Source organism: Conger conger, chromosome 2 (assembly GCF_963514075.1).
Source record: "Conger conger chromosome 2, fConCon1.1, whole genome shotgun sequence".
NCBI classification, from domain to species: domain Eukaryota; kingdom Metazoa; phylum Chordata; class Actinopteri; order Anguilliformes; family Congridae; genus Conger; species Conger conger.
The window spans coordinates 50051932-50074684 of NC_083761.1; the positions used below are offsets into that span (position 1 = coordinate 50051932).

The 22753-nt window shown below is 43.5% G+C and overlaps 1 protein-coding gene across 3 annotated transcripts; it reads left to right on the top strand.

Moving 5' to 3' along the window:
- Window positions 1-7881: 7881 nt before the first annotated feature.
- Window positions 7882-19026, top strand: eif3c (eukaryotic translation initiation factor 3, subunit C). 3 transcript variants are annotated; one of them, XM_061232258.1, is made up of 25 exons: window positions 7882-8011; window positions 8898-9014; window positions 9104-9169; window positions 9255-9444; window positions 9569-9694; window positions 9875-9926; window positions 10238-10365; window positions 10596-10723; window positions 11150-11306; window positions 11551-11654; window positions 12097-12238; window positions 12462-12584; window positions 12965-13027; window positions 13136-13232; window positions 13353-13540; window positions 13783-14007; window positions 14726-14917; window positions 15133-15304; window positions 15686-15845; window positions 16001-16066; window positions 16219-16306; window positions 16512-16677; window positions 17794-17835; window positions 18121-18162; window positions 18505-19026. In XM_061232258.1, the coding sequence occupies exons 2-25, from the start codon at window positions 8914-8916 to the stop codon at window positions 18582-18584; spliced, it is 2898 nt and encodes a 965-aa protein (XP_061088242.1). In that variant the 5' UTR covers window positions 7882-8011; window positions 8898-8913; the 3' UTR covers window positions 18585-19026. The 3 variants fall into 3 exon arrangements, with proteins under 3 accessions (XP_061088242.1, XP_061088243.1, XP_061088244.1); XM_061232259.1 differs by having other exon boundaries at window positions 7882-7949; XM_061232260.1 differs by lacking the exon at window positions 18121-18162.
- The last annotated feature ends 3727 nt before the right edge of the window (window positions 19027-22753 follow it).

The following is a 22753-nucleotide window of genomic DNA, read 5'->3' on the forward strand; positions in this document are numbered from 1 at the left end:
TTCCTATTCCCATTATTTTCTAAATTGCATGTAATCCTTTTTGTTCTGTACTTTGTCCCTCTTATTTGCCAAATTATTAGCCTTTGTCTCTGACCTTGCTCTCTGTCAGTGTTGCTTTGTCTTGTGGAAAACTTTGAATTAAAATGGATATAACTATAATAAGTGAAGTTAAAATACATATCAGGACAAGAATGTGTTTTTTCATTTTTTGAAGTCTAGTCAGAGTAAATTAGTATGGAGAGTTTGGCAGTACATTAGATATACTTATAGGTTAATAAAGTATACATCTAGCATCTGGAGATTAGAAACCCTAAGAAATAAAACTACTGGAATGTGGGAAGAAATGCTATAAATTAATAGTTACTACCTTAAGCTTGTGTTTATTTTAGATATGACAGTAGTGAAGTGCTTTACAGTAGATTGGATCAACGCCTGACATAAAAAGGGGGAGATATGCACTGACATAAGTGATTTGTGAATGAAATAAATCTACAAATCCTTGTAAATAAACAAAAACCTACTGTGTGTAAACTAATCTGTATTTCCATGGGAAGCATTGCAAGCTCTATAATCCTCATAATGGGAGTTTTGGATGAGCAGATGGTGGGAAAAAACCTATTTTGACATGATAAAGAGAGAGAGCGATGGAGAGGAGACAGAGAGAATCAGAGAGAGAGAGAGAGAGAGTGTGCGAGAGAACTTTGCCATTTTAATTTACTGTTTCACAGCACACTATGGCATGTTTCTTGTTCCTAACTAATCTGTGCAAATATAGCACCATTCCCCACGGCCAGTGACTAAGAACACTTCTCATGTTCAATATTGCTTACAGCACAACTAGTAAAGGTCCTATAACATTAGTAGTTATGTGAGTACATAGTTAAATTAGTAATAATTCTAATAGATCTGTATATACAGATATACTTTCACATTTTGTTGTAAAGGAAAGATAACTCAATAGAAACTCTTTACTCAATACTGTAGATCAACACTCAGTTAGGATTATTGAGTAATTCAATTATTGGGTAATGTATTGCCTAGGTCCAAAACAATGACTTGAACAAAAATTGTACATATTGTGTCAGTCTAAAAAGTAACATATTTGTAATTCAGAGAGACAGAATTTTAATTTGTTTCTAGTGAACATAATACATTTATTTCGCAGAAAACCCAATGAAAAACACTGAACTGGAGGCTATTGTTACTTTGAAAAGAAATGAGGGCAGTGAGTTAGACATTATTCTTGTGTTTAAACTGTAGGTTACTGAAACCCCAAATAAATGACAGAATCCTCATAATAATCTCAAATAATCCCTGCAATCCCTGAAATCAGACAGATGGAGGATGAAAATGTACAAGGACATTAATACACACAGAGTTACTGAGAATTGCAAAAATCTATTTTTTTGAAAGTATCTAATTGTCACCCACTCTATCATAATCAGTCGTAAAACGCAACAGCCAATTTCACATAAATCAATGCTCATGTAAAAATTTTAGTTTTCATCTTCATTTTGTAGAACAATATCATGACTTTCATAATCTGTATGTTCAATGCAAAATCAGAGCTTTAAATGCAAGATGTCAAAGTGAAAGTAACACTGGAGTTTTGTTTGCATTGTTTGGAGGCTAGCCAGCTTGTCAATGTTCACCAGTCACAGACAACAACATCAGCTGCGTTTGTGGTGACATAATAATGTATCCTCTTTCATGGTCTATATGTTTCAATGTCAAGAGTAAATGTTCAAAAAATAAAAAAGTAAAAATATAGTTTCAAAAGGATTTATGCATAAGATGACAAGTTATAGGTAGCCCCAGAGTTTCATTAGCCCAGTGTCTCCCAGCCTCACATAACTCTTGAAACAAAACTTTTCAATAAAAGTAAATTACAATCATGATTATCCTACCACCAATATTTCTCACGCTATGCTATTCCTTAACTGAGACAAATAACGTGCAAAAAGAGTAAGAGAACAAATCAGAATAGCAAGCCCAAAACCAAGCCCACTACTACAGATGGACTTCATACAGCACGACAGCTTAAGCCAAGAGCTTATAACAAAATTAACAAAAGTAAACATCAGCTGAACCCAAGCAATTTTCTAAACATCTGTTGGACAAGTAATCTACTGACAGTTCATTACGTCATTAAAGGGCCCCACATAGCAGCCTCTCTCACCAGACAGTATTTGGAATCAAAATAATAGCAATAGCAAGAGCATTTATGCCTAATTATATAACGGATAGGTCCGGTCCATTGTCTCTATTGGTCAGTTTGCGTTCTAGTCGTGCAAATATCCACGATATACGTACGGCTAAATGGAAAGTTCACACATCATTTAAAATTACTCCGCGTTTGTAGTTCACCGTTATCTACTTTGTAATCGAAATGAACGTAACTTAACGTTATCAGCATCTCGCCTCTAGTAGCCTACCAAAGTAAATTAAATTAAAATGAGTGAGTTTAAAGTGTCCGTTGATTTGCAAAGGAGCAGGAACGAAAATACAACTTTTAGGCAAGGAAATACCAGCAAAACCCCCAAACCCCGGCGAAGCAAATGATGACTCTTAACGACACGTTATTTCAATTACCTGCACGCTATCTGGCAGTGTCCTGATAAACGTACACAACAAAAACAAATGACTTGTGTGTGTCAGTGTCGTCTAGTGTAACGTAAACTTGCAAGCTAGCTAACGTTAACGCAGTGGGGTTACAATAATGCAATAGCGTTGCTTAGCTAAGGTTAGTGCAGTGGGGATACATTATTCCTACTAACGTTAGTACCATTGCTTCGATAGTGGAGTGGGGATACATTATTGCGAGCTAACGTTCACAATACCGTTGCTTAGCAACCAATAAACTACTGTTCAGTGGAAGAATACATTTACAATAAAACACAGTTCCATTAAAAATACATTCATTTAAAGTTTGTCTTGTCTTTCCGCCGGCGTCGTGTCTAACCACTTTAGAGACCACCTATTAATTAATTAATTAATTCATTAGTTACAGCTTTATAGTAGATGTACAGCAGACCCCATGTTTACACTGGAAGCCTGAAAATGGGCATGCAGGTACATTTCTGTGCTCAACAAAATCGTACACAATCCATGATACTGAGCATGGCAGGAGCCTCTTGCCTATAAGGTCAATGATTAAACTCAGTGAAGCCTGGCAATTGGCATGGTTACATATTTTTATTTTTCATGAACAAGAACTGATACTTTCCCATCTTATTTGAATACGGTATGAGCCTGCAATACCACCTATGGGCCAATCATTGCAGTACATTTTTTGGACCCTGCTCTTATTCAATATAAACATGAAATTTGACATGCATGCATATTGCTTTGTACTGAACACAACCTGAGAGGGTACCATTTACTCTTGGCATTGTAAGACCCTGTAGCACCTGTAGCATCCCAATACAAAAAAAATGTATCCCCTTTCCTCCACTCATCTCCTACCCCATACTTCTGAATGGGAGACATTGTGGTAGTGGAAGGAGGAGACATTATATAGCATTTGGTCACATCCTTTGTGTGCGTGGTGGTTTGTGTGTGCTAGCAATTTCTGCTAGCTAGTTCTGACATTTCTGCTGGGCTTGTATGTCAACAACCTGTTTTATATTATATTATGTTAATTATGAATGTATCCCCACAATCAGATCTGCACAGCCTTGGGCCCTTGAGCAAGGCCCTTAACCCTGCAATGCTCCAGGGGAGGATTGTCTTTTGCTCATTCCACTGCGTAGTATTCCTCTTGTCCTCCCTAGTTCCCTCCATGTGTTTCCTTCCCATCCCTGTCCTCTCTCCTCTCCCCAGGTCCCAGTCAGGTAGGAGGTTCGCCTCCCGCCAACATGGGCAGAATATCTCTAACCTCATCTTCCCTCCCAGATCCCCTGGTATTGATCTCTGTGTGGCTGGTGGCCTCTGGAACTGCCAGTCCGCCATCCAGAAAGCAGACTTCATATCTGCCTATGCCTCCCACCTCAACCTTGACTTTCTTGCTTTAACTGAAACGTGGCTCTCACCAGAGAACACGGCCACCCCGGCTGCCCTTTCCTCTGCCTTCTCTTTTTCCCACACACCCAGATCCTCTGGCAGAGGAGGTGGCACAGGTCTTCTAATCTCATCCTCATGGAGATCTAGTGTCTTCTCCTCATCCCTCTCCTTCTCCTCTTTTGAATTTCATGCGGTTTCTGTTACTCTGCCGTGCAAACTGTTTATTATTGTTGTTTATCGCCCCCCGGGTCCTCTGGGGAACTTCTTGGATGAGATGGACATCCTCCTCAGCTCCTCACCAGTCAATGACACCCCCCTGATCCTCCTGGGTGACTTCAACCTCAACTCAGAGTCCACCCAGTCTACCTTTCTCTCCCTCCTCTCTTCTTTTGACCTTACCCTCACTCTTTCCCCTCCCACCCACAAAGCAGGCAACCTTCTTGACCTCATCTTCACAAGGAGCTGCACAACAACCAACCTCTCTGTAACACCACTCCATATATCTGACCACTCCTTCATCTCTTTCGCTCTTCCACTCTCCTCTTACACCCATCCATCTCTCTCACCATCCACTGTCACCTGTCGACGGAACCTACGCCACCTGTCTTCCTCCACCATCTCATCTACAATCCTCTCCTCCCTACCATCCGCGGAGTCTTTCTCTCGACTGTCTCCCGATGATGCGGCTACAACTCTCATGTCCTCCCTCTCATCTTCCTTTGACTCTCTGTGTCCCCTCACCACCAAACTAGCTCGGGCCTCCCCCCCCAGTCCTTGGCTTTCTGATGCTCTACGAGCTGTCCGAACCGAACTGCGGGCGGCGGAGAGAAAATGGAAAAGGTCCTGTCTCCCCAGTGATATAGCTTCCTTCCATGCCCTCTTATCATCTTTCCATTCCTCTGTCTCTCTAGCTAAATCTTCCTTCTTTATCTCGGCCGCCTCTAATCCCCGCAAACTGTTTTCAACTTTCTCCTCTCTTCTGGCCTCTCTTCAATTCCTTCTCCCAACCCTCCACCCCTGCTGACCCTCCTACCCTCCCCAACTCCCTAACCTCCTTTTCTCCCCTCTCTGACACCGACACACTGAAACTCCTTACTTCCCACCGCCCAACCACCTGTCCTCTTGACCCCATCCCCTCTCCCCTCCTACAATCTATATCTGATGACATTCTCCCTTTTCTCTCCTCTCTAATCAACACCTCCCTCTCTTCCGGCACCATGCCCTCTTCCCTGAAGAGGGCCAGAGTCACTCCCCTGCTCAAAAAACCTACTCTTGACCCCTCTGCCCTGAACAACTACCGGCCTGTCTCTCTTCTTCCCTTTCTCGCTAAAACTCTGGAACGGGCGGTCTGCTCCCAACTGTCCACTTATCTTCTCCAGAACAATCTCCATGACCCCAACCAGTCTGGCTTCAAGAGTGGCCACTCCACTGAAACCGCCCTGCTCGCGGTCACTGAGGCACTCCACTCTGCTAAAGCAAAATCCCTCTCCTCTGTCCTCATCTTCCTCAACCTGTCGGCCGCCTTCGATACAGTCAACCATGAGATTCTGCTCTCATCGCTGTCTGGGATGGGTGTCACAGGTTCTGCACTCGCTTGGTTTTCCTCATAACTCTCTGGTCGCTCCTACCAGGTGACTTGGAGGGGCTCAGTCTCCGACCCTCACCCCCTAGGAACTGGAGTCTCGCTATACACCATGTCTCTTGGTTCTGTTATCTCTTCCCATGGCTTTTCTTATCATTCCTACGCTGATGACACCCAACTCTTAATTTCCTTCCCCCCCGACACCCAAATCACCACACGGATCTCTGCCTGCTTGGCTGATATCTCTGCGTGGATGACTTCCCATCACCTGAAGCTCAACCTTGCCAAAACCGAGCTTCTCTACATCCCTTCTAAATCCTCTCCGTCAATCGACCTCTCATTGACTGTTGAGGACTTTGTAGTTTCCTCCTCCCGTACGGCAAAGAATCTTGGGGTGACTCTTGATAACTGCCTCACCCTGGCTCCGCAAGTATCCTCCACTGCCAGAACCTGCAGGTTCTTTCTGTATAATATACGCCGTATCCGTCATCTCCTGACTGAGAAAGCCACCCAGCTCCTAGTCCAGGCGCTCGTCATTTCCCGCCTGGATTACTGCAACTCCCTCCTAGCCGGTCTCCCAGCATGTGCCATCAAGCCCCTCCAGCTGGTCCAGAATGCTGCAGCCCGCCTGATCACCAGTCAGCCCAGGTCGGCTCATGTCACCCCGCTTCTCATTGGCCTCCACTGGCTTCCTATTGCCGCACGCATCCGTTTCAAGGCCCTAGTGTTGGCATTTCAGGCTGCTAAGGGGACTGCCCCACCTTACATACAATCCCTGATCACTCCCTACTCCCCAGCTAGACCACTCCGGTCTGCCAGCTCTGGTCGCCTTACGGTTCCCTCTCTACGTGCACCTGGCGGTCGAGCTGCACGTTCACGCCTGTTTTCCGTTCTGGTTCCTCAGTGGTGGAATGACTTGCCTACCACTGTCAGAACAGCAGAATCCCTCCCCCTATTTCAACGCAGACTCAAAACCCACCTTTTCAAACTCTACCTTAGTCCTCCCTCCTGATTTCCCCTGCCCCTCCTTTCTGATATCCCTATCCTTGTCTAACCCCCCCCCCCCAAAAAAAAAAAAAAAAAAAGCACTTCTGATGACAACTATGTTTAGAACAGCATTTCATGTGTATTTTGCTAGTTTCTGGATGTGATGCTTTGACTTATGGTAGAACCTATGCACTTGTAAGTTGCTTTGGATTAAAAGCGTCTGCCAAATGACTAAAATGTAAATGTAAATGTAAATTCTTAATCTAATCAACTGTACGTAGCTCTGGATAAGAGCATCTGCCAAATGCCATAAATGTCAAGCCAGGTTGAGAATTTAGCCAGAACACTGGGGAACCCTCTACTCTTTGCGATGACTGTCATGAGATCTTTAATGACCACAGTGAGTTAGTGAGTCAGGACCTCCTGTCATTCAAAAGACGCGGTCTCCTACATCACAGTGTCCCCTGCACTATACTTGACCAGAGGGAAGACTGCCTCCTACTGGCCCACCAACACTACTTCCTGCAGTAACTTAGACCGCAATTTAAATGTTTTAATTAATCAGTACACTTTAATCAATTAAATGTACACAATTAAATGTACATGATTTGGGGGCGACATGGCTCAGGCAGTAAGAGCAGTCGTCTGGCAGTCGGAGGGTTGCCAGTTCGATCCCCCGCCCGGGCTGTGTCGAAGTGTCCTTGAGCAAGACACCTAACCCCCAAATGCTCCTGATGAGCTGGTCGGGGCCTTGCATGGCAGCCAATCGCCATCGGTGTGTGAGTGTGTGTATGAATGGGTGAATGGAGAAGCATCAATTGTACAGCGCTTTGGATAAAGGCGCTATATAAATGCCTGCCATTTACCATTTACCATTTGAAGCACTTCACTTAACGACTCTGAAAATGGCATTAAGCTTTCATCTCCTCAATTAGCAATTAGCTGGCAGCACAGCACTGCCATGTCAAGACTGGTGCCACAGGTATAAACACTATGAGATAAAGATTGAGGGAAACCTTTCGTATTTCAGTCATTTCTTTTACCAATTGAAAAAAACTAACAAAAAAACAAACAAAATGAAAAAAGAAAAAAAAAGTTTACGAATGTCATTTCATATGATCCAGACATGCTTCCTTCATAATTCCATGAAATCAATACCGTAAATTGAGTGTGCTGTGGTTAACATATTTTTAAAAACTGGTTCTTCACAGTTTCACTAATTCAGGAAACATCCAAAATATGAATTCAACCTGGTAGTAATTTTAAGAACTACAACGTCAACAATGCATCCAAAATTTATTCTACTTCCGGTTCCTTTTCTAGCGGAACCGCTAACACGGGAGCTGCACGCCGTCAGCACTACGAGAGAAACGCAAAGGTGGATTTTAAATAATATTACATCATTATACATTGGGACTGATAATTTCTGGGAGGATAAAGGTGAGATTTTCGTATCGACTTATCTGCACAAGTGCATCAGTGTTTTTGTCTTTATTAGAGTTTAGGCGCGACATTCTATAAGGCTACGCTAGCTGGTTGATAAATCGGACATGCATTTTGCTAGGCCAAGGCATAACTAGCTAGAGCTGATGTAACGTTAAGCTTAAGGATGGGTTCCACATTTTTGCTTTAAAATCGTGGATACGTCGATACGAGTATTATTAGTAATTTACTCCATATGTATTTATGTAGATGGGTTAATGCGCCTTTAAAATGTTAGCTGGCTAGCGCGAGTAATGATTCAACGTTGATAACTTGGCTAGCAGATGTTAGCGAACGCTGGTTAGCTAAGATAACGTAGTCATGCCATTATTAGCTAAAGTTGGTTGGGTGTGCTTAATTAGATGAGCCATCTAGTCATCTTGAACCCCGTTTATTTTCTTGTTGAGCTTACTTGGTGTATGTCCTAATTTTGCTGTAGTTGTCCAAATCCGTCGCCATTTTTATCGTATGCATGCGATTGTCAATTCCTCTGTCAATAGCATTAGAAAGTGACGATACATTTTTTTGAAGTAAGTTATTCAGAATTCTATAGTTGGTTGATATCGGATCTATAGACGATACCGTACTGTAAAAGTAAATGCGATGGCCCGTACAATTTGCATAAAATTGTGGGATATTCCCCTGAAGTTTGCTTTCCAAGGTGCTTATTCAGAAAATTGTTGAAAATTGAGTTGATGATGCTGTGAATTGCAGGACTGGTATTGAATGTGTAGGACAACTGAAGTTTAAGCATAGTTATGTTTTCCAAAGAAAATGATGCAAGATGAAAACCGATGCAGACCACAAAAAAAAAAGATTAGTCTTTCTCTCTATTCCTTCACAGGGCAAGCTGAGCAGAGATGTCTCGTTTCTTTGCTACTGGTTCTGACAGTGAGACTGAGGAGTCATCCTCAGGGGATGAGATCACTCCCAAAACAACTGGGACTACTTTCACTAAACAGTGAGTGTTAGCGGTCTTTTCTCTCATCACTGTCTGTTTCTTCCACTCCCGCCTTTCTCACTAATGTAACCAAATTCTGATTCTGTCAGGTCTCTGTTGCTCAGTGACGATGAGGAGGACACCAAGAGAGTGGTGCGCAGTGCCAAGGACAAAAGGTGAGTCTTGGTACTGAACTCCAGCAATGTTTACATGCAAAAAGTCACCATGCCAATGTGTTATATGGTCACTTGATGCTTCCAGATTTGAGGAGTTGACGAACCTTATCAAGACCATCAGGAATGCCATGAAGATCAGGGACATGGCCAAGTGTCTGGAGGAGTTTGAGCAGCTATGTCGAGCCTTCCTGAAGAGTAAGACAATAGTGGACAAGGAGGGAGTGCCTCCTTTCTATATCCGCCTTCTGGCCGACCTGGAGGACTACCTCAATCAGGTGTGTATGGCTGCAAATTGTTGTAATGTTTTAATTTTTATTTTGTTTACTTAGAGTACAGTGAACTGGGGTTGTTGAATGCCGAGAGAGACTTGCAGGAGTATAACTGGCTTTTCTCTTTCAGCTATGGGAGGATAAAGAGGGGAAGAAGAAGATGAACAAGAACAATGCCAAGGCCCTCAGCACCCTGAGACAGAAGATTCGCAAATACAACCGCGATTACGAGACTGAAATAGCCAGCTACAAGGAGGTTAGTTGCCTGAATGAGTCCCTGTATCATTTACCTCTTCCCATAGCAGCAGTGTGTTTCAGTTCGTTGCCATCACAGTTTTGTGGATTTCCCTGGTACCACAGAGGTTCATGAGACTTCAGTGATGCCGCAGTATATCCTACACTATTGTAAATTCACACTAATGTGCATTTCCCACAGAACCCAGAGCAGTCTGCAGATGAGGAGGAAGAGAAAGATGAAGGGGATTCTGGTGAGGAGAATCTCAACTGTGTCACTTGACAGACTTTGATTAACTCACTGAGTGCCAGGGGCACCTAAAGGTGCCCTAACTAAAGACATTCTGGATTGCATTCTAGAATTCCATGGCACTGCGGGGGGTTAAGATCTTGACACTGTAGGTCTCTTTGTGAAGGGTGTGGTGACGTTGGAAGTTTGACTAAATTTAATTTGTAAATACTCATAGTGCCTCTTGTTTTCTTTCATCTTTCATTTTCCAATGTATTTTCTTCAAACATATGAAGAGCTTGCTTGTCGCCTGTGTTTTTCCCGCTCACTCTTTAGGCTCCTCTTCAGAGAGTGAGGAAGAGGGGGAAGAGGGAGAGGAGGGAGTGTCTGTGAAGAGCTTCCTGAAGAAGAAGCCCACCAGTGAGCCACCTGTAGATGCAAGCAAGTTCCTGAAGGGCGCGGCGGTAAGAAAGTTTGTTTATACTGATGCAACTTGGAATATACATTTAAACAATGCATATTTGATATCCGTTCAAAAGTGGATGCATTTTCTTATTGTACCCTATGAGAGACAATGTGTTAATGCTTTTTTGATTGACGTTTATGTTATATGAATACTGTTGCCTTCAGAACAGATTTTTTTACTATTCACCATCCCAGTGAAATAATTTGAACGTCTGTGTGTTAATCTCAGGATGAAGAATCCGAAAGTAGTGATGATGAGGATGATGAAGACTGGGGAGCAGACACGGTTGATAGTGGCAGCGAGAGTGAAGATGATGATGGGAAGAGTGCTTCCTTGGCCGTTGTCTTCCTCAAGAAGTTAGTCCCTTCTTTTCTACATTTCTTTTCCCCAGCCATTCATAACTTCTTACCTTGAATATGGCACTTATCTCCCTGTGAAGTCCCTTAAGGGGTTTGCGATTGCTCTGTTAGTTCTGTCCTTAATCTCTCACTAAGGACTGGCACAGGGCTTGACCACCATCCACACACCTTTTAACTTACAGCTCTGGGTTGACTTCAGACCAGTGATGTAATTACCATACCGTCTGTTTTAATTTCTCAGACACATGTTTACTCTTATAGCAAAGAAAAACGGTAGAAGTGACTTTCTTCAATTGATTATTGAAATACTGGAATATGTGGGTCCATCCCCTGATTTGGAGAAATACACTGTTTATATACTCTTATGTCCAGTCAATTTGGTTGTCTGCGTGTGTGTAAACTGTGTCCATCTGTTTTTCGCAGGATGCCGGACAGTGAGAGGCATACGAGCGAAAAGAAGAAAGAGGAAAGGAAGAAGAGGCACAAGAAGAAGGAGCGTCTGGAGGAGGAAGAAGAAGAAGGGATGGAGGAAGATGGAGGAGACTGGAAGAAGGTTAAAGGAGGGCTGTCCCTGGTCAAGGTAAAGGGAGAAAGTAAAAGGCTTCAGAGTCTCCTGTACCTGGGATGATTTACCTCTTGCATCAAGGCATAAGCAAATTTGTTATGAATAAGTAACTGCTGAAAGCTCAATAGATCAGTCCAGAAGCCTGTGGCCCTCACTTGCAAAATGTTAACTTGGTCATGTGTCCCTCTCTGCCATGTCCTGCCACATTATACACAGTATGTCAACTTCTATTCTTTGCTCCCTCTTTTTCCGTCTTAAGGAAAAGCCCAAGATGTTCGCTAAGGGCACAGAAATCAACACTACTGTTGTCGTGAAGAAGCTCAATGAGATCCTGCAGGCTCGCGGTAAAAAGGGAACTGACAGGTAGAATGACCGTCCCGAAAAACCTCCCATGACACCAGTGCCACACATGCCCGCATATGCCACTGTGGTGGCCCCCTCTCCAGTGAACATTTCTGAAAATGTAACTGTGTTCTGCTGTCGGAACTGTGTGACCCTGCACTCCTTTTGACTCTTGACCATGTCCTGCATTAACCCATATTTGAGTAAAGAGTAAAAATAGTATCTTAAGAACCACAGAGGGAATTCTGTTTGGTGTAGAACGAAACCATTTATACTAATGACTAAAAACCAAATGGCTACGTGATTTTGGCAATCTCCTACATTGGCCGATTGAAAACATTTCAACCGATTTGTGATCCCCTCAACATGACAACTGTAGGCCAAAGGAATTTTAAAACTTTAACTAGGTTAAGGTTAAGACGTTTTCCTACACCCTGACTGTTCCTGTACCTTTCTGCTGCAGAGCTACCCAGATCGAGCTTCTCCATGCCCTGGCAAACATCTCCAATGAGAACAACCTGGGAGAGGGCATCCTGGTCAAGATCAAATTCAACATCATTGCCTCACTCTATGACTACAACCCCAACCTAGCTGCGTTCATGAAGGTCAGACTATGCTATGTTTATGATGATGCATTCTTAAATAAGCTGACTATTTTGGTGTTAGTGAGAGTTGGGCGGTTGGAGCTGAACAAAGAAGTCTGAACATTTGTTTTTTAAATGATAGTTTTATTGTCACGGTTAGTGTTATGAATCTTGTATTTGTGTGCAAAGCCCCACTTGGCCTTTCTCACTGGGCTCAACCTAACTGTCTCTTTGGTTTTTTCAGGCGGATATGTGGAAGAAGTGCCTCGACTGTATTGATGAACTGCTGGACATCTTGTTTGATAACAACATTTTCATAGGGGAAAATATTGCAGAGGATAGCGAAAATCTGGCAGTATCTGAGCAGGTATGAACATTTCAATTTATACTAGGACCTTAAGGATGTGAAAATTTGTAGGAGAGGGTTTTGGTAGGGTAGATAGGTGCTGCTACAATTGTAGACTGGGGACTCCCTTTTGCATTTTAATTTTATTCCCTTCCCTCAATAAATACTCCCCGACTGCCCCACCACTCCTCACTGACTGCTTGTGTTGCCGACACAAGTAGCAGACCAGCTCTAGAGCTGTGATTTAAAATTATATTGCTTAAATTGTAAATCTCATTACAAATGCCTTTATCAATACAAGTGCTTCAAAATATCTCGACATCTAAGAAGAATTTTTTGTGCTTGTGTGAACACATTTTCTATTGATTTTTGAACAATGACATTGCCATTTATGTTTTTAGGCAGGGCGGCAACCTGCGGCACCCGAAAATATCGTTGGGGAAGCGCTCCATAACGATGGCAAGGTATTCACATTTTTATATCGTTTCAAAGTTTCACACCTGTCAGAATTCTCAATCTCCATTTGTATCTAGCGGTTTCTACTGAGTAATCTGTACCTCTGCTTCTTTCAGAACCCGTTCAGGGTTCGAGGATGTATTCTGACTCTGGTTGAACGGATGGACGAGGAGTTCACCAAAATCATGCAGAACACGGATCCCCACTCGCAAGGTGAGTCGCCAACTGCCGGTCTCGAACCCTGTTCTCATTCGTCTCTGACTTCCTCCTGAAGTCTCACCACCTCGCCGTACCTCCGTAACGCTCGTCTTTCTCTCCCGCTCTGTCCCGCAGAGTATGTAGACAACCTGAAAGACGAGGGCCGCGTGTGCGGGATCATCGACCGGCTCCTGCAGTACCTGGAGAACAAGGGCAGCACGGAGGAAATCTGCCGGGTGTACCTGCGCAGGATCATGCACACCTACTATAAGTTTGACTACAAGGCCCACCGCCGGAGCCTGGGGCTACAGGGGGAGTCCAAGGTAAGATGGTTGGGACGCTTCTCAGGGGGGAGACTCATGTGAGGGGGCGTTCGTATGTAACGCATGCGAGACGTGCACTTTCTTTCACCCTGCTTTTAACCCAGGCAAGGATAACGTCCCGGCTAACACGAAACGTTCCCAGTGTTGCTGCCGTGTAGCGGCGACATCGTAACATCGACGGAACATTCCAGTAACGTCGCAAAGCCGTTTTGTGTCAGTCCCCATTATGTCCCTCTCCTCAGTCTGAGCAGGACCAGGAGGAGAGCGAGGGCGAGGATAGCGCAGTGGTGATGGACCGCCTCTGCAAGTTCATTTACTCCAAGGACCGGACCGACCGCATCCGTACCTGCGCCATCCTGTGCCACATCTACCACCACGCCCTGCACAGCCGCTGGTACCAGGCTAGAGACCTCATGCTCATGAGCCACCTTCAGGACAACATCCAGCACGCTGACCCACCTGTACAGGTACGCGCCAGCAACGTTACGAATGTTACCCAGCCGCCGGGGCGTGTGTCGAGCATGTACGTCAGTTTCCGCTCGAGCCCCGCTATGAGGCTTGGATCGTTTTCAGAAAAATCACGTGACCGATGACCAGCCCTTGTTTTGTGTAGGACCGCGCGATCGGTTCGGTTTCAGCTTCAGGTCACCAGTTCCGCAAGCACTCTTACTGCCCTGTTGAACCCACACATTGTCTTTCATTATTAACATTTTCCTATTTTCCCCATTTTGTAGTAAGCTGTCACTTAACATAGTTGTATTATTTGACCCAATTTGTTTAATCAGACATTGTGATGTATAGTAATTTAGTAATGAATAATTACATCAGCAAACAGCCTAATGATAACTAGGTTTGGAGTATATCATAATGTGATACAATGAGAATCGTTATTGGTTACACCAGTAGTACACTTTGCTACGAGGTTACTAGGCAGATTCTGTGCTACGGTACTTTGAAATTATTTGGCAGCGCTACATTATTTTACCACCAGGTGTCATTAACGTGTACTTGAGGCCTCAAGTCATTAGCCTATTTGCGATACAATTGGCTGTTGCTTCGTCTTCCCATCACTAGTACATGCACAGTCCACTGTAGAACCTGCGGTTACGGTCAAAATAATGCCGAGCGCATGTTTCAGGCAAGCTCACCCGTGGTGCTTTCTCACCCCCTCCTCCCCTCCTGCAGATCCTGTACAATCGCACCATGGTGCAGCTGGGCATCTGTGCCTTCAGGCAGGGCATGATCAAGGACGCCCACAACGCCTTGCTGGACATCCAGTCCAGCGGCCGTGCCAAGGAGCTCCTGGGCCAGGGCCTGCTGATGAGGAACATGCAGGAGAGGAACGCCGAGCAGGAGAAGATCGAAAAGAGGCGGCAGGTAACCGCTACAGCCCGCTCGCCAGGGCTTGCATTGTTTTGCCAGGGCCGTGTCTGACAATAGCATGTTCAACTATAAATAGTTCGAAGAACCAGTAGAATACCATGTGCATCGTTTTTGTGTTTGTTTTTTAGTTCTTTACCATCAGTTCAAGTTGCGTATAGCCAGTGAATGCCAGTGTCCTGGTCTATATTGAGAGCCTCTTTGGCTTTTAGGTGCCATTCCACATGCACATTAACCTGGAGCTTCTGGAGTGTGTTTACCTGGTGTCCGCCATGCTGCTGGAGATCCCTTACATGGCAGCGCACGAGTTTGATGCCCGACGCAGGATGATCAGCAAGCAGTTCCACCACCAGCTGAGGGTTGGAGAGAGGCAGCCCCTGTTGGGTAACTGTCAACCCCCTTCCTGGGCGCCATGGCCTGCCAATGGCTCCTCCACGCTTTTTTTCAGCCACTGGCTGAACACCGCATTGCCGCACTTATACGGTGTAGTGATGTATACGGCAGAGATGTGTTTTCACCTGTAAAATGAAACAATATACTCCGTTAGCTGTAAATATGTTTAGTTATTTTGAAAATTTCAAATTCCGTTAGTGGTTTTACAATGGAACGATTTCTGTTCTTTTGCCTTTGTACCACTGTCCAAATACTTATGGACTGCACTGTTTCAGGAACATTGTAAAACTACGAGTTTTATTCCATCAGGAAGAGCAGTATTTGTGTCCCAGTAAGTGTGGAATATGAACCGTGTCCTCTGGTTGACCTCAGGGCCTCCCGAGAGCATGCGGGAGCACGTGGTGGCCGCCAGCAAGGCTATGAAGATGGGCGACTGGCGCACCTGCCACTCCTTCATCATCAACGAGAAAATGAACAGCAAGGTGTGGGACCTCTTCCCGGAGACGCAGAGGGTCCGGGAGATGCTCGTCAGGTGGGATCCGTCAGCCTCACAAAATGTGTTAACGTACACAAAACGCAAAGGTTTGGGTTTAGGAAATGTCTGAAATGTTTAATTACTTCGGGCACATAAATGTTGGTGTTCCGATCTGTTACTCAGAAATCGGTTGTGTTTGTTTTTGATTGCAGGAAGATCCAGGAAGAGTCTCTGCGCACCTACCTGTTCACCTACAGCAGTGTGTACGACTCCATCAGGTATGGTGTCTCCTGAGCAGTGAGCTCAACGTTCAGGCCTGGAGCTGAATGTTTACTGAATGTGACCGGGCTTGGTTTTGTGTTACCTGGTGTGTGTGTTTGTGTTTTGTGTTCTGAGCTCTTCCAAACGTCTCTCTCGCTCTCTTCCTCAGCATGGAGACCCTTTCTGAGATGTTTGAGCTGGAGTTGCCCACGGTCCACAGCATTATCAGCAAGATGATCATCAACGAAGAGCTCATGGTAAGCACGTTTTGTGGGGATTCCACATGTGTTGGCATTCGCTGGCTTCCTGTGTTTTCATGCACCATCACTGGCAAGATCACAAGCCACTTGAGCCTGTGGTAAACTGCTTGACAGCCTCCCTTCAGTACTACAGGTGCCCCAGTGACTGGTGCGGTGCTGTAAACGTCCTGTGGTCTCTGACTGGCTGTTGTCCCTCCTGCAGGCGTCGCTGGACCAGCCCACGCAGACGGTGGTGATGCACCGCACGGAGCCCACCTCCCTACAGAACATGGCCCTGCAGCTGGCTGAGAAGCTGGGCGGCCTGGTGGAGAACAACGAGAGGGTGTTCGACCTCAAGCAGGGCATCTATGGGGGCTACTTCAATAGGGGTAACTACTGTAGCTGGTTTTCTCATTGGAGGAGGGAAGTAGTAATGAGCTTAAGGCAGGGTTGTCAAACTAGTCCTGGACAATTAGTTCAAAGTTTATTAAAGGATAGCCTCACAAAAAGTGTCGCTTCACAAAAATGTGTTGCATACCTCTATTTTGTTAGGGTTAGGGTCAGAGGGAACAGAGCCAGGTTTAATGCCTAAATTAATTGTCATGGATATATGCTACTGTTCAAAAGTTTGGAATCACTTGTTTTTATACAGCCAGGACATTGATAATGTTAAACATTCATATGATAGTTTGAAGTTACTGTTTCTAATTCAATCTGGCTTGCTTCCCTCTGACCCTAACCCTAACAAAATGGAGGAATGCAATGTGGTCTTGCCCAGAAGAGAGTTAAAATGGACATTGCCTTCATGACTGGCAGCAGGCTGTGCTAATTTCCCACAACCAAAAGGAACTCTGGTCTTACAATATGGGACCTGGCTTAGTTGCTAGGTGATTTCTTTTGCAACTCTCAAGCTTTGCTGCTGCACCGGGCACATAGCAGAGCTTGCCTCAAACTATTTTTAAGCAAGGATGACCAGAGACTGAACTCTCAGGTTCTGTGCTACATCGCACAGAACAGACCTCCGGTTCTAGGCTGCAGATATTTATTTGCAAACTATCAAAATAAAAGCATGTCCTTGTGCTGTTTTTTCTAAAATGTGTACTGCCGATGGTGCTTCATGTGTGTTTGAGCTCTGGTATCGACAATGCTGCTTGGCGTATTGGTTTTTAGTTTTCCACACTAATGGCATCTCAAGCCCACCAGCACAATGTCTCTGGATCCTTAACGGCACAGATTCTTTACCTCAGCTTTTGCCTTTGCCAATTCAATCTGTTGCTATAGAGATAATATAAAAAGACGTAATAGGAAAAGTGTCATAATTCTGGTATAGCACCGTTCATTATTTTCCAGCACCGCTATGCCTTGCAACGCTACCTGCTACTGTATGATGGATTAGGGCGTTCATACTTCTGTTTTCAAAACCGTTTCAATATTCTGACATTGAAAATGCAGGGATGCCTTAAATGTAGATGCTTACTAATTATGATAATGTTTCCGTCCCTCAGACCAGAAAGGTGGATACCAACAGAAGCAGGGATATCAGAGAGGTAAGAATGCTTGTAAAATAGCTCCCTGAGATGTACTGAAATGTGACAAAATGATCCCCTTGGTGCATACAGTGGGAATCGGGACGGTCTGTCCAGCATACAGGCATGGAGGCACCTCTGGCTGGAAACCTGCTTGTGCGTTTAATGTGTCTGAGAGGCGTGCTGCAAACGGCAAAATCGTGCGGCGTTGATTGCGTAGTTAATTCATTTGCGTGTGGATGTGTGTGTGTGTGGGGGTACGCATGTGTACGCTGTCTCTTAACTGTTTTCACTGTGCGGTTTCAGACCAGAGAGGCGGTTACCAGCAGAAGCAAGGTTACCAACGAGGTGCTTATGAAACAATTAACTTATTAATTCACCGCTTTATTTTTAAATGACTGGTTTTTTGTTTTTTTCTGTTATATATTGTGATCGCAGTGTGCTGCGGATTCCCCACTGTGCCTGTGCAACCAGCAGGAGTGCTTTTTCTTCTTAAACTGTTGCTTTGGTTTCCCCCCCCGCTCACATTTTCTCTCGTTCTCTTTTTCCCTTGTAGTACCCTATACATTTTCTGTCTGTCACTCAACTCATTGTGACTAAATCCCGTTTTATTTCTGGTAGTGTTAATGTAGTGTCAAGTAGGTTAACTTGCGCATGCTGTACTGACGGCGTCCTTTCTTTCCCTTTCAGATCAGAAGGGTGGATACCAGCAGAAACAGGGCGGCTATCAGAGAGGCGGCTACAGGAACCAGAATCAGAACTCATACTGATCTGGTGGAACCCCTTCCTGACATTAGGCTTGTTTGTTTTCCAACCGAGACAACATTTTTGTTCCATTTCTCAGTTGTGTGAACAGTGCTATCCCCAGTTTATGAAGGCAAGCAGCACAGAATCTTCTAAACATCATGATTTTCTTTTTTGTTCACTTTCATTGAAATTAAACTATCTTTATTGAGCCGTACTCCAAATGCATGTCATTCAGAGATCTGGACATTTGAACTCCATGTTATTGAACATATATACCATTTAAGTTCCCGTAGGCAAATATAAGTTGCTTCTTTTAGTACTTTTAAGGCTAGACATCGGGCAGTTGTGTAAGCAAGAATATGGCAGAACTTTGACAGTACTTTTACACAGATGTGATGGCATGATACTGATGAGAAATGCCAGAAGTGACTTTGAACCAGAAAAAAATAAAGATTATTAATTCAGTATGTCTTGCAAGTGTGTTTGCTAGATGGGACTGTTCTGGGTGTCATTCAACTTAATTTCTGGAAGGTCTGAAATGTATTTGCGATGGTAGTCTATGGGGGTGGGGGCGGGGTATCGATATAGGTCGGTCTGTGGCCCATCACGCAACAATGGGCCATTGCATATGTAAAATTTATTTAAGTGCATACTTTCAATGTGTTGCATATCCCTGCTGATAATTTCCACTTGAACCGGCCTATGCTGCTCAAACTGGTTTAACCTGCGTTTCTGATGCCCAGCTTTCTGAGCATCCTATAGTCAGCTAGTCCAGCTGTTTGGCCACCAGTTCACTCTCCCAGCCAAACCAGCTATGAACAGCTACAAATGTCGAAAACAGTTTTAACTAATTTAGAATTGCAGATGGTCTGAACTGGGTTTTTCAACAAGGATATTACACGGGTTGTAAAACCGGGTCTTTAGGTGTTCTTTGGCGTCCACCAATGCCTATGTGTGGAGAAACACTGGTGATCATCCTTTTTCAGTTTGTAAGTTACGTTGATTTTCCATTCCCCCGGTTCTGCTCAAGGTTTCTTCCCATTTCCAGGGAGTTTTTCCTTGCCACAGTTGCCCTAGGCGTACTCTTGGGGCCCGGTTTCTCTGTAAAGCTGCTTGGCGAAGGCCCTTTGTAAAAAGCGCTATACAAATTAAATTGAATTCAATTGAATTGCATTCTCCGGACCTGGGCCAAGAAGGCAACTTTATCTGAAATGGACTTCAAAACACACCTGTAATTGGAATTTCCATGCAAGGTATTCATTTTCCCCCTACGGGCATTATGTGCTTTTCTCATTTTGTGTGCATAGCTTTTGGTCACATGAAAAGGTGGAATGGAGAAAAACAGCATATTAAAGTATACAGTCTCTGATAAAATCTGGACCCACTGGAGTGCCTGGCTGGTGGTTGCATTACAGCAGAGCTAACTATGCTGTGGACATTTTCAGCCCCATATTGGGCACCAATATTTTGAAAACAGTCACCACAGTTAGTAACCTAGTAGGCTATTTACAAATTGAAAATTAAACATGAAAATAGTTTATCATAATAATTCACAAATTCAAAATCAAATTTTTTTTTCACATTCGTAAAATGAAGGTCCTAACTAGGGTGCAGCATAGTATTTAAATTAATTGTGCATAACGATCTCAATTTCTGAGCCCAGGGAAGTAATTATTTTTTATCTTGATGCTTTATCTTGATGTCACTTGCGGGAAGAAAAAAATAACGCTGTATTACTGTTGACAAATGTATTCTGGTGTCCCTTTAGTTTCCAGAGTTTCCAGCTCAGTTTTCATAGAGTGACAGAAAATATTAAGGCGGGTTAAGAGAGACAATGTGATGTTTGTATGACAAATGATTGGTTAGCTATATTGTATAAAGACTATACTTCCTACTGTTACTTTGGAATTCTCTGGCCTCGTGAAGCTTCTTGCACGGAGCACACAGATTTCCCTGGTTAATCCGTTTTATTTTAAACTACAGATTTGTAGCTTGAACGACTATTGACTCTTCTTCAACATCATTGCTGCCAATGCAACCTCACCCACATAAAAGGGATGAGGAGGAACAGCTACAGAAAAAATTCCTCTACCCTGACCAATCCGGGTAGGATGATATGCGTGTTAATAACGACACAAATTTGGCTAAATATTTTGCATATTTGGGGGATTTTAAGTTCTCTGCCATCATCTTTTTCATCTACTTCGAAAATGGGACAGTGGAGTCCACAAAGATCAATTTCCGGTGCACGGAATGGAGGAGGGTGGTAGTGGACTTAAGGAGTATGCCCTGTTCAGTGTTGGAAAGGGTTCATGTGACAGGGTTCACCTCACCATTCTCTAGTGACTCCCTGGTCAGATAGGTGCCTATAAAGCCTATGAATCTGCACTCTGACTGAATCTGATTAACAGAAACAAACTATCAAATAATATTTGCCATTTAAAGAAACAAAACTTCCTATGTCCCTGACATTGTAATCTATTAGAACATGGCAGCAATAGACCAAGTTGTATAGAGCACTTCTGAAATGTATTCATTTGAAAATAGTTTGTCATAATCAGATGCAACCATCAGATGTCTACACTCAGTGAGCACTTTATTAGGTTTTTTTTTTTTTAGATGTATTGGTCTTCTGCTACTGTAGCCTATCCACTTAAAAGGTTTGACGCGTTGTGTGTCTTCTGCATACCACTGTTTTAATGTGTGGTTATTTGCATTGCCATCACCTTCCTGTCAGCTTTGATCAGTCTGGCCCTTCTCCACTGACCTTGCTCATTAACATGGCATAATTTCCCGCAGAACCGCTGATCACTGGATATTTTTTTGTTTTTTGCACCATTCTCTGCTAACACTAGCGACTGTTGTGCATGAAAATCCCTGGAGATCATCAGTTTCTAAGATAGACAAACCAACACTCCCACGGCCACAGTCACATAGATCACATTTCTTCCCCATTCTCAAATTTGGTCTGAAAAACAGTTGAACCTCTTGTCCATGTGTGTATGCTTTCATGCATTTAGTTGCTGCCACATAATTGGCTGATTAAACATTTGCATTAACAAGCTGATGTACAGGTCTACTTAATAAAGTTCTCAGTGAGTGTATTAGATGTATGTGATCACAAGGAAAATGTGAAGATTATAATATTTGGCCAAGGAAATGCACCTGACTTCTGCTATTTATCATTTTCTGACAAACACTAACAATCTTCTCATGTACCATGCATCCAGTTGTCTGATTTGGCTGTTATACTGTAGCTGATGCATCAAGAAAAGGATCAATGGCAAACCTATGAAATTTGCCCACTCCATTGAAATCAATGTGATTAAATCGGAGGCACTGGGGCTGCAGTGGATAGCACTGTCGCCTCACAGCAGGAAGGCCTTGCGTTCAAATCCTGGCCAGGGCCCTTCCATGTGGCGTTTGCATGTTCTCCCTGTGCTTGACATACAGATTAGGTTACTTGCACTGGTATTCACAGGGCATTGCTGCAAAAGAGCATGTGTACTCAGTCAACTTACCCAGTAAAAATAAAGGTTAATAAAATAAGAATAATTTTCAAACATGGACTTCAGCCTTGTCTCAAAGGCCCCATCATTCTGAACGAGACAAAACTTGAACGGTGTAGATAGTTTGAAAAACATGGACGTTATAAAGAAACTGGACCTTTAACATGGTTGGCCATTGTTCCATCTGAAAAAATAATACTTAAAAAACTTATGAAGCGTAAGTCTGGGTTATCATGGCATTATGAGAGTTTCTAGATAGAAAGATGCCAAATTTATAGCCAATGATAAGTAAGCACTTTAATTCTTTGTCTGTTTAATTCTAGACATAGAATTTCACCTTGTGCAGTGTTGCACTGCTGCACTGTCTAATTGGACACTGCTTTGCAGCTATATTTTTAACATATCATTGTGTCAATTGATTAAGTGTTTTATATATTTTTACTATGATTACTATCATCTCTTTAGCTTAGCAATTGAATCCTCTCAGTCTATAGTGTTGCTATTATTATATTTATTTAATTTAATTTAACTTAATTATCTGTTATAAATAATTCAGTTACCCCATATCAACTCAATTGCCCATCAATTGAGGTCTACGAGGAGAGCCCCAGTAAGGAAATATTCAAATATTCACAGCCACTTTGAATCATAAAAAGTCCAGTAAGTTGTTGCACACATTGCCA